The sequence below is a fragment of the Pristis pectinata genome, chromosome 16, assembly GCF_009764475.1.
Source record: "Pristis pectinata isolate sPriPec2 chromosome 16, sPriPec2.1.pri, whole genome shotgun sequence".
Taxonomy (NCBI): domain Eukaryota; kingdom Metazoa; phylum Chordata; class Chondrichthyes; order Rhinopristiformes; family Pristidae; genus Pristis; species Pristis pectinata.
The window spans coordinates 43,414,033-43,426,516 of NC_067420.1; the positions used below are offsets into that span (position 1 = coordinate 43,414,033).

General features: G+C 49.3%; 1 protein-coding gene across 1 annotated transcript in view; it reads right to left on the reverse strand.

The window, feature by feature from the left end:
- The window catches only part of col9a3 (collagen, type IX, alpha 3), a 113,774-nt gene that overhangs the window by 23,225 nt on the left and 78,065 nt on the right, over window positions 1-12,484 (reverse strand). Inside the window, exons 23-25 of the mRNA XM_052031687.1 lie at window positions 7,160-7,213; window positions 4,316-4,387; window positions 902-937 (exon numbers count right to left, since the gene is read on the reverse strand). Of these exons, the coding sequence (XP_051887647.1) occupies window positions 902-937; window positions 4,316-4,387; window positions 7,160-7,213 (162 nt within the window). The remainder of the gene's footprint in view (window positions 1-901; window positions 938-4,315; window positions 4,388-7,159; window positions 7,214-12,484) is intronic.

Here is a 12,484-nt window from a genome sequence, read left to right on the forward strand (position 1 = left end):
TTCAGTGCAATCGTGGGTTATCGGAGCTATAATTCCACACACCTGCCTCTCCTCCACATTCCTTAGTACCACTGGTTAACGTGCAAAGGCAAAACATTAACTTGGCATCAGCTCCTGCTGGTCTCAGCTACCCACCGCCCTGTGTGTGTCAAAGAGTTTCCCAACCATACTTGTGAAAGGCCTGCTCTAATTTTTAGACTCCCACCGCCACCCCCTCCCCCACCCCACTGTCCCAGTGGAAACAGTTTGTTCTCTCTCTCTACCCTATCCATTACTTTCTTGGAAACCTCAACACTAAACTTTATAACTTCAAGGCAAAACAACCCAACATTGTGGAAAGACTTTCAGGTGCAGGTACTACACTTAAGAGTCATTTAGACAAACACAAATAGGAAGGGCCTGTAGGGTACAGTCCTAATGCGGGCAAATGGGATTAATGTAGACGAGCAAACAGGTCAGCATGGATGTGATGGGCTGAAGGGCCAATGTCTGTGATGTACAACTCTATGACTCTACAAGCACGTTCCAGTGAATTATCTAGACTTTCATGTACAGGTAAAGAAATGTTAGCTCAATGCATTATAATGATACATGCTTGAGGAGAGTTTGGAAGGTTCTGGCCAAATTCAGGAAACCTTCGGAGAGAATTTTGGGAACGGTCCTACAGCTGAGGTGGACAACACATCCAGGTTGTCCTAGACCTTCCAGGGATGGGGAAGAGTCGGGTTTCCAATTGGGAAGGTGGGCGATGACTTACAGGAGCATGATAGACAGGTCCAGTGACCAGTGTGATAGTTGAAACAGAAAGGGCATGTGATAAAACCTCCGGAGATGCCAACATGACCTGAAACCGGGAGCTCGTGGTTGAAAGGAGCTGCAGTGGATGAAACCCTCTCCTTACCTGGTTACCTTTGGGACCGGATGGTCCAACAGGACCCTGAGGAGGCAAAAAAAAACAAGTTGTTAGCTGGTGGTGGTGAATTCACAGAGGCATCATCAGGTTCTGCAATCACCACCCGAGGTGGGACAATTGGTCCTTAGCATTGGGTCGTTGGTCACTACTTTTGTAGCACCAATTGTCCAATTATCAACACACCTCTCCATCGGCAAACCCTAAAATGGAATCTCACTGCACAAAACAGATCGTTCTACTGTTGAGCTACAAACAATCTGCTGGAGGGACTCAGTGGATCGAGCAGCATCTGTAAGAGGGAAAGGAACTGTGGACATTTGGGGTCGAAACCCTGCATCAGAACACCTCTGTCTGCAGTCTCCTGTGTCTCCATTCTGCTGCTGTGTTTGTGCTGCCTCTTTCAAACAGCTCTCCAAATACTCCCAATCATTGTCTTTCTAGTTTTCAAACAATCTTAACCCTGTGACCTCTGATTTCCAGCCCTTCCGCCAGCTAAAATACTTCATCACTATCCACCCAATTAAAGCTCTTCAAAATCCAATCATAGGATGTGGGCCTTGCTGTCAACATTTATTGACCATTTCTAATTGCCCTTGAGAAGGTGGTAGTGAGCTGCCTTCTTGAAATGCTGCAGTACTTTTGGTAAAGACGTTCCCAAGGTGCTGTTGGGGAGAGTGGATTTAGACCCAGTGTTAATGATGGACCAGCGATGCATTTCCTGATCAGGATGGTGTGTGTGCCACTTGGAGGGAACCTGCAATTGGTGGTGCTCCCATGCACCTGCTGCCCTTGTCATTATTAGTATAGAGGTCATGGATTGGGAAGTACTGTTGCACTGGCCTGGACGAGTACCTGCAGGGCAGTTTGTAGACGGGGCACTCTGCAGCCACTGTGACAAAGGGAATGGAAGGTTAATGGAAGAATAAATCTCCCCCTAAGCTGGGTCCAGTGCTGAGCGCTGGGCAGATCAACCTGCTGAGTTCCTCCAGCGTTTTGTGTGTGTCGCTCCCACTACTCTCCTCTCTTCCCTGAGGTATTGTGGGAGCGAGGGTTGGGAGTTGACTGCTTTGGCTTTCCTTTCTCCAATAGGTGCTGATGCCTGAAGTCAGCCTTGGAGGGCCACCAGCCGAGATAACTGGAGCACCACGCCTGTGAGCACATAGCATTGGGCGGGATATTCAGGAGACAGCGGCGAAGGGAGACTGGGGAGGTACCATTGTTGCAGAAACCACCCCGAAACGTACTTTGTCCCCGGTTGGGAAACAGTGATGCACCTTTGCTAAGAGACCAAGTCCTGGTCCACAGCTCCAGCAGAATGTCAAGCCTCCCCTTGGGCACCAGCAACAAACCTTGATGTACGTGTTGGGGAGGGGGGAGGTGGTTGCTGTGGGGTGGGTGTATTTGTAACAATCAATTAACAGGACTAGAATTTAAACCATCTGACAGGGGACAGTAAATAGTTTCTGGGAAGGCCCATGGTGACCTGGTAACCTGGCTGAGGCTTGGAGAACTGCTGCTCTGCTACTGGACAAATAAACCAGGGGTCTGGAGAAATACACTGGAGACATGAGTTCAAATCCCACCACGGTAGCTGGGGAATTTAAATGTGGTTAATTCATCTGGAATAAAAATCTAGATTTGGTGACCAAGAAATGGCCCTTCAATGAACACCCTTTGGTGAAGGAAATATTCTGTCTTCACCCAGTCAGGCCTTGTGTAGGTGAGTGGTAGAATCTGGAGGGAGTTGATGGGAATGTGGGGAGAAATAAAAAGGGTTAGGGTAGGATTAGTGTAAATGGGTGCTTGATTGCTGGCATGGACTGAGTGGGCCGAAGGGCCTGTTTCTGTGCTGTACCACAATGACTCACTCTCCTATCATCCAATCACGCAGTGAAGATTCTGCTTGTTTTCCAATTGGCTGCAGCAAGGGTTCTATGAAGATTGACATGTTGGGTGACCAATGATGGAACAGCAGGGGTGGGGCAGTTTTAGGAATCAGGTCACATGATGGCACTTCCAGGAATACGTCCAACTGAGGTTGCCAACCCTTGACTGCAGTGATTGTTGTCCCGGAAGCTTTGGTAACTGGATCACTTTTTCAAACAGCCAGCACCTGTATATTCGTGCAAACAGCCTTCTGTGGATGATTATAATGATGCTTCACTACTAATCTCTCTGAATAACTAGGAATTTGCAGCAAACTCCAGAGGTGCTCACCACCCAAGAATGAGCAAAAAGAAAAATAATCTTTTGATGTTATATTTTCAAACCTCTTTGCCCAGCTGCAAATAATTACCATGTAAAGAAAGTTTAAATGACCTTTTTCCCCTAAAATCTTCATCCCAACCCCTGTCAACTATTCCCACATCTCTTCCTTCCAACAGGAATCTGCCAAAGGGAATGTGTAAAGGATGCTGTAGGCTCCGGGGATAGAGCAGGGGGACTGGGGCTAATGGCCAAAGGTGTCAAGGGGCTACAATGGACTGAATGGCCTTGGATTCAGTGGGGTAGAAACATGTCTTTGGTTTTGGTGCTGACTGCTGGGGAGAACCACCAGCTCCAATCTGCTCCCCACGTTGAGCTGGGTTGAAGACAATGGAATCAGTAGAGTACAATGTGCAGCTGACGCTGTAAAGAACGGGCGTAGTTGACCAGAGGATTCACAGCTGAGATGATTCTGTGTTCACCATGTTGGACGGCCAAGGGTGAAGTTCATTAGGATCCAGGAGCAAGTGGACCAAGAGCGATAGATGTGGGTGTTGCTGGCAAGGACAGCATTTATTTCCCATTCCGAATTACCTCTGAAATGGGAGGCCACTACAGAGGGCAGTTAACACTACTGAGAGGTCCAGAGATTCGATGTGGGCAGCAGAATCCCTTCCCGACCATCCCAGATCCCGTGGTTTCTTCAGGAGAGAAGGTGGGGGAGGGATGTGTAGAACACGAGGAATGACTCAGAGATATTCCCTTCATTTTACCCACCCTTCCCCCATCTTCTCTCCTACTGAAAGCTAATAGATTTTCTCTTTCCCAGTTCTGTCCAAAGGTCACAGACCCCAAACATTGACTGTTTCTCCCTCCACTGATGCTGCCTGACCTGCTGAGTTTTTCCAGCATTTTCTGTTTTTATTTCAGATTCCCAGCATCTTTTTTGATTTTCAGTTACTGTGGTTTCTTCCTCACTTTTACCGAGACTAGTTTGATAATTCCAGATTTGTTTAGTTTTACATAATTTAAATCCCCAGCAGACTTGAACCCTTGATCAGGTTTTGGAGCTACTGCTCCCCTGCGCCACCATGCTCACCGCAGAGCAGCAACAGAAAACTTTAGTGTCCCCGTACATTGGTCCCACAACTGGCCTCAAGGATGCTGTCGAGGATGAGATGCATCGGGCAGACTTACCCTCTCACCGAAATCGCCGCGGATTCCCGTCGGCCCCGGCACACCAGGTTCACCACTTTCACCCTTCTTGCCCTGCAGGAAACCAGTCATTTCCATTAACAGGGGTGAGGCCGTGGAGAGGGGAGGGGAGGGGAGAGGAGGGGGAGCAGACAAGAAGGAGGAAGGAGGAGAAGCATGGACAGGAGGGTGGATAGTAGGAGGGAGGGGAATGAGGGGCAGCAGGGAGGGGAGGTGAGTGGGAGGAGGGAGGGGAGGAGGGGGGAGGGGGGAGGAGGAGAGTGGGGAGGAGGGGAGGAGGGAGGGGAGGAGAGCGGGGAGGAGGGGAGGAGGGAGGGGAGGAGAGCGGGGAGGAGGGGAGGAGAGCAGGGGGAAGGAGGGAGGGGAGGAGGGAGGGGAGGAGGGCAGGGGAGGAGGGGAGGGGGGGAGGAGGGGACGGGGAGGAGGGAGGGGAGGAGAGCGGAGGGGGAGGGGAGGAGAGCAGGGGAGGAGGGGAGGAGGGAGGGGAGGAGAGTGGGGGAGGAGGGGAGGAGGGAGGGGAGGAGAGCGGAGGAGGAGGGGAGGAGAGCGGAGGAGAGTAGGGGAGGAGGGGAGGAGGGAGGGGAGGAGGGAGCGGAGGAGGAGGGGAGGAGGGAGGGGAGGAGAGCGGGGGAGGGGGGAGGAGGACAATGAGCAAGAAAGGAAATGTGTGGATAGGAAACAAGAGTTAGAAAGAGCGAGAGGAGGCAAGGCGGAAGGGGAGCTGGCGGGGCAGGATAGGGGGAAAGGAAGATGTAAAGGGACGAAGGGAGGAGGGATGGGGGAAAGGGGCCGAGGATCGTGGAGAGTGTGAAGAGTGGGAAAAGTCTGAGGCAGAGGAATGGGAGGAGAAGGGAGGTGACAGGGCAGCGAGAAGCGAAGGGGTGGGTGAAACGTGTGGTGGGGGAGAGCTAATGAAAGAGAGGGGAGGCGTGCGAGGGGAGAGAGGACGAGCAGAGGGGGGAAGGAGGGGGACAGGTAAGGTCACGTGACAAAGGATGGAGTTGGAACTGGGAAGGGTGGGGGGAGATAGTGGATGGTAGAACGGGACCGAGGGGAGGGGGTGAGGAGGTGAGAAAGCCGAGGGAGAGGCAGAGTCCGGGGTGGGAAGTGGAGAAGGGAAGGAGAGAGGAAGTGAAGAACCGGAGACGGGGTGGGGAAGGTGCAGGGAGAGGTGAGGATGGACGAGCAAGACGAGAATGATTGCACGTTACTACAATGTTCTACAACTGCAAAACTTCCATGCAGAATAATTTTTATAACTGATATTATATTTAAACATGAGATCACCATCAAGATTTGTATATTTTGTCGAATCTCCCTTACATAAATCTATGGGAGTGTAGATAAAGAAATGCCCATTTTCAAACATAATATGTAGTAACCCTTATAAAGCAGAGGATGAACGTGGTGCCCCCTGGATGGGTAGACCAGGGTTATAGGAAGAGGCACTGTTTCCTCTCATTCACAGCCCCTGCCTACTCAGCGTGGCCATGGTCCCTTCCTGGTGATCAGCCTACCCTGTCTGGTCAATTCTGCAGAGGGATGCTCCACAGTTCCCTCAGAATGACAGCATTGGTAGATGCGGTAGGTCAGGGCATAGGATATAAAAGTTGGGATGTTATGTTGCAACTTTACAAAACACTGGTTAGACCGCTCGGAGTATTGCATGCAGACCTGGTCGCCAAAGTTGAGTTTATTGTCACATGCACAAGTCCATGTGTGCACAGGTGCATCGATAAACTTACTTGCAGCATCATCACAGGCACCTAGCACCATAGAAGCAGCATTCACATTACAGGAAGGATGGGGTTGCGCTGGAGAGAGTGCAGAGGAGATTCACGGGGATGTTGCCTGGATTGGAGGAGTTTAGCTATGGGGACACTGGACAGGTTGGACAGAGGAGGCTGAGGGGCGACCTGATAGAGGTGTATAAGATTATAAGAGGCACAGATAGGGTAGATGGTCAGAGTCTCTTTCCCATTGTAGGGGCATCAAAAAAAGAAGCCTTGGGTATAAAGTGATGGGTGCTTTAAAGGGGATCTGAGGGGTAAGTGTTTTCCACAGACAGTGGGTGATAGCTGGAACTTACTGCCTGAGGAGGTGGTGAAATCAGGTGCAATCACTGCGTTTAAGGGACACGTACTTAAATAGGCAAAGCACTGAAGGATATGGACTTAATGCAGGCAAATGGGATTAGAAAAGATTTGCAAAAAGGTCGGCATGGACACGTGGGACCCATTTCTGTGCCGTGTGATTCTGTGACTGCTACAGTGCCACTCGGGACTGGCAGGGGGAGCCCCTCAGCAGTAAATGGTCACCGGAAGTGTGATATCAATGACCCAACTCTCTTGCCCAGGGTAGGTAATTGATTCAAGACCCGTGGGAAAGAAAACACTCACAGAACTGTATAACTCTATGACAGTGACTATGCCAAATACAGCAGAGGTACGTGGGACTTTGATTCAAAATTCAGGCAGACCCTCCCAGTGCAGGACTGAGGGCGTGCTGCATTGTCAGTGGAACCAGCTCTTGGATGCAGTCAGTAAAACATGGCTCTCGCTCTGCACTCTCGGCCGATGTAAAAGGTCCCTTAGGCCTTATTGGAAGAGCAGCGTCGATCCAATTTCCTTCTGAAATCAATGATCGTCTCCATGTCCACCGCTCTCACAGGTACTGTTATCCCTCGGCTGACGTCACCAAAATCCACGAGCCCAAATCTGCGGGATTTTGCGGAGTACGAATGTGTGTTCCCGTCAATACAGAACCTCACAAGTATCTCACGGACCGCGCCAGCAGGTGAATATTTTTACCCCGAGAGCTCCTTACCTGGAATCCCCTGCGGCCCTGCACTCCACGTACTCCTGGTGGTCCCATCTCACCCTGCACAGACCGGGAAAGGAGAGGTGAGTGAGCAGTGACCAGCAGACACAGCAACCAGCAGGTATGTCCACATGCACGGGATCACGCAGAGATGCACCCATGTGAACACACACACAGAAGTGTAAGGTATACACACAGATACACAAACAGGTGAAGGTGGGCGCAGGTGTACTCAGGAGCCTACACAGTAATGCTAGAGGGAATTCTAGCATCGGAGGAGGACATTTGGCCTATTCTGTCCCTGCCATCCCCATGCAGTCCTCTGCTCCCCTCTCGTGCTGATCCAATTTCTGTTTGAAATCAATGATCATTTCCATTTGTATCATCCTTGCAGGCAGTTTGTTCCAGGACATTACCACTCACTATGTATAAAAGTTCTTCCTCACATCTCCTCTGTATCACTTATCCCAGACAATAAGTGCATCTCTATTAGTCCTTGTACCTTAGGCTGTCAGAGTCTTGTCCGCTCTATCATATCTCCCCTCAGCGTCTTTTGCTTCAAGGACAACAACCCAGCTACTCCAACCTCACTGTGCAGTCATTCTTGGAACCCTTCTGCTAAATCTCTGCAGATCTTCAGGATCTTCACAGGTGTGGTCACCATAAGGGGCAGAGACAGGGTGAATGCACACAGTCTTTTTCCCAGGGAAAGGGAATCAAAAACTAGAGGGCACAGGTTTAAGGTGAGAGGGGAAAGATTTAATAGGAACCTGAGGGGCAACTTCTTCACACAGAGGGTGGTGGGTGTGTGGAACAGGCTGCCAGAGGAAGTGGTAGAGGTGGGTACGATAATGGCATTTAAAAAACACTTGGACAGGTACACGGATAGGAAAGGATTAGAGGGATATGGGTCAAACACAGGCAAATGGGACTGGCTTAGATGGGAACGTTGATCGGCATACACACCAGTTGGGTTGAAGGGCCTCTTTCCTTGCTGTGTTACTCTGTGACCATATGACCAGAAATGGACACTGTACTCTGGATGTGTCTTCACCAAGTTCTGTTTATGGACTTAAAACCTGTAGTTATGAAGCCAAGATCCCACTTGTTTTGTTAACAGCTCTCTCAATATACTCTGTCACCCTCAAAGATGTTTGCACACGAGTCCTCAGGTCTGTCTGTTCCTGAACACTCTTCGGACATGTGCCACTAAGTCTACATTCCCTCTCTCCCTCCTTCTGCCAGAATACATCACCTCACTCTTCTTTGTATTAAAGTCCATTCCACCAGCTTATCCAGGTCCCACTGCAGTCAATGGGTCTCCTCTTCATTGTCACATGCCCAAAGTTTGGTTTGATTGGTTGATGCTTAGATTTGTGTATGAAATATTCAAATCCTTCTACCGACCCTTGGGAAGCATCACCAACCACTGTAGCTCATTGCTTTCTGTCCTCAGACCAATTCTTCATCCATGCTGACACTGTCCTCCTGTTCTATGTATTTTAGTTTTGTTAACCAGTGATTTATGTGATGCTTTGTCAATTTTTTTTACATAGACAACATTAACTGCATTTCCTCTTTATAACTTCATCAAAAATTACCATGAGGCTCATCTGACATGATCCACTTGTTACAAGTCCCCACAGGCTCTCCTTCATTAACTCAAAGCTCTCCCTGTGTCAGTTAGACTTCTCCAGAACCACACCCAGCAGCTTGGTTAAACTGACCAGCCTGCGCTTGCTCGGAGTGTCCTTCTGTCTCTCTTTGATTGAGGGGGGTCATATCTGCCACTTTCCAATCCTCTGGCAGCTCCCTGATGTCCCCCAGCAACCAGGGCTAAGGCCACGTGGAGCTGGTGAGCTGCACACTCTCGGCGACACCAGCCTGCCTGCCTCCCCCGTCTATCACCATTGTCACCACTGCTTCTACTGATATTTTGTCAGCATTAATGAGTATTTTATATTGATGCTTATTAACTATTCTGTCCCCTAAGTCACCTCCTATGCCCCGACTTACCACCTCCCCTTTACTACCCATTCACACACTGGAGAAGTTTCGGGTCTCTTCTTTATTAACGGTTACTCTATTCTCCCCTCCTTGCCAGCCTTGTTTTTTTCCTTCACTTCTCCTCTCTACTTATTGCATTTAGCCTGATTCTTGACTGAAGAATTTACCTGCCCTGTGTCATTCTCTGTATTTCCTTGTTTCATTGTATTCTCTCTGTGTGCTTCACTGTCTAAGGTTCCTCATCACTCCCCTGGTGGGAATGGACCAAGATGGGCTGCAAGCACAGATGGCCATTATTTGTAACTAAGTGTATCTGGTCACGTGCCTACCATGTGCAAGTGCACATTCTGAGACCCTCAAACAAGCCAACACACCTTCTGGAACTCTATGTTTTGCTGCGCACTACCCTCTACATTCTGCCTGTTAGACATTGGTCTGTGACCCCACGAGTATCGTAATGGCACACAACACTGGTAACGAGGAGGGGACTGGAAAAACTGAAGCTGCCCTATGACAGAGGGACAAGGGATCTTCTCCTTGTGGTAGGGCACGTCAGAAAACTCAGGATTAGTCATTTCAATGTGCAGACTTGAGTCTCAGGATTCAACACTTGAGAAATAAAGTGTTGTACATGTTGTATAAGTGGAAGGAAAATCAGACCCAATCCAACTACACTGGGAGTGTTGGCCTTTATGATTAAGGGTGCAAGGCCTTCAGTTCTTATGTGGAATGGATGGAGATGTCCTTCAGGGCAAATGTATGTATGAAATTGAGGTTGAAAGTGGGCCTGCTGGATAGAAAGCCATAGGCGAGCGTAAAAAGGTAACAGTACTGATAGAGAGGAGCTTGGAGAGCTCTTGACACTTCAGCAAAGCTCCTGATGCATCACAGGACAAAAGTTGTTCCATTCACTGAGCTGATAGATTACAGAGTCACTTTAGTTCTGCACCTTTGGGTGTCACAGAGAGCTACAAATTCAGGACCAGATAGCAAAGGTCAAGCAAGACCATTGGTGATGATACAGTGATGTAGTTGGATCTTCTCAACACTGTAGCTCTGGACCTTCCTCATCAGGTGCTGAGGAGCAAATTCAATCTAAGTTACCAAATCCAGGAGATTTAACGCTTGAGTGTGCGTATACACATTGAAGGAGGTGGCTTCAAAAAACATTGAAAGACTTCAGCCAGGGTTCGTGCTAATGGCGGCTATGGAGAAAGGTAATGTAGCAAAGGGCAGAGACCTGACTCTCAGCCCCAGGCACAGGAGCAGATTTGGTGGGACTGGTGGTGTCGTGAAGATCACCCATCACAGCTGTGCTGGAGCAGCTTCAACTGCAGAAAGAAAGGACCCAAAGCCTTGGCGTGTAAAGATAGACCCAGAAACACAAGTCAGAATAATGTTGGCTGAGTAAGCTGTCAATACAAGGAGAGCACCTGAAGCATAAAGCTACAATGCAGGGACCTGCACAACATGGATGAGCCACTTGAAGAGCAAAGCTCACATTGCATCTACACCTCTAGCAGTAAAAAGGATAAATGCAGCAATCTTAAAATCAAAGTGAAAGTTGATGATTCAGTGTATTAAAATCCACATTGATTCAGCTACTGACTCCCTGATTATAGGCAGAAGTATGGACATCGAGACTTTCAGCAAGGTGCTGTTAACAAGTGACGTCACGAGTCTGAGGCGTGCTCTGGTGGGACATCAAGAATCCCGGGTCAGGTGTGATGTGTAGTTTTTCTTAATGGTCACAAAGGGAAGCAACCGATCAGAGCAGCTCTCCCCAGTGGCATGGGACCAACATTCATCCTTCTCTCAACATTACTACAGCTGATTATCTGGTCATTGTTACAACACTGTTTGTGGGAGCTTGCTGTGTGCAGATTGGCTACTATTGCATGCAGTTCCAGTTTTCCTCATTACAGGAAGGATGTGAGGCTTTGAAGAAGAGATTCACCGGGATGCTGCCTGGATTAGAGAGTATTAGCTATAAGGAGAGGCTGGACAAACTTGGATTCATTTCTCTGGAGCGTCGGAGGCTGAGGGGAGACCTGATAGAAATATCTAAAATTATGAGAGGCAGGGATAGGGTAGACTGTCTGAGTCTTTTTTCCAGAAGTCAAATACTGGAGGGCATAGCTTTAAGGTTAGAGGGGGAAAATTTAAAGGAGATATGTGGGGGCAAGTTTTTTTTCCAACACAGAGAGTGGTGGGTGCCTGGAACAGGCTGCCAGGGGTGGTGGTGGAGGCAGATACAATAGTGGTGTTTCAGAGGCCATTAGATAGAGACATGAACAGGCAGGGAACGGAGGGAGATGGATCATGTACAGGCAGATGGAATTAGTTCAATTTGGCAACATGGTTGGCACAGACATGGTGGGCCGAAGGGCCTGTTCCTGTGCTGTAACGTTCTATGGTTTACGTGTTCCCTACAGCAGGAAGTGCTTTATTGGCTGCAGTATCCCAAGACCATGAAGGCTGATATAGAGAGGTATGGCTCACTGTTGGATCTTGTCTGGTGAGGCTCCTCCAAAGCACCCTGGGACATTTTACGTTAAAGGTGCTTTTTGTCCCCAAACTAAAGTTGTTGTTGTATTTTAGCACCACCTTGCCATAAACATCGATTTGACTGAACTGTGGCTGTGTGCCTGGGATTTATCCCAACGTTGTCAGCCCTGCCAGCTTCTCCGCCTCTCAAGCCGGTTTCTGGAACATTCCTGCAGGATCCCAGGTACTGAATGGAGTATGTGTCATTCACTGTTCCTGCGACTCTGGCCAGGAACCCTCCCCCACGCAGGAACTATGCAAACATCAGACCCCGGCTGGGTCAAGCAACCATGCAGCCTTGCACAGATCAGCAAACAATAAGCCTTTGAGCGAGCTAGACAGACGGACCAGTCTTTCTAACAACTCAGAATAACCAACTCCCTTCCTGTAAAAGGTAGTGAAATAACTTCAGGATAAGTTCAGGTCCTTGTGAAGGGGCCACAGAGCAGGGGGCTGCCTGCTTCTGTATGGAGTCTAGTCTCTCCAGCAGGAACGGTGGTGGGGAGGGGGGGGGGAGGGGTGGGAACGGGGAGGAATTGGGGGCCAGAACAGTGGCAGTAAGTCGTGACCTCGTCTGAGCGGTAAGGTTTAAGGGGCGGGAGAAAGGAGTGAATGTGGGGAAGAAGGGGTATAAAGATCGAAGGGAAGGGGACAGAGGAGGAGGAAGGGAGGGGAAGAACAGGGGATGGGTGTAGAAGAGGGCAACGCCTGCCCCACCAGACACAAAAGGAATATTTCCGTTGCAGTTGGAGATGGGGAGGGACCCGACCACACTGA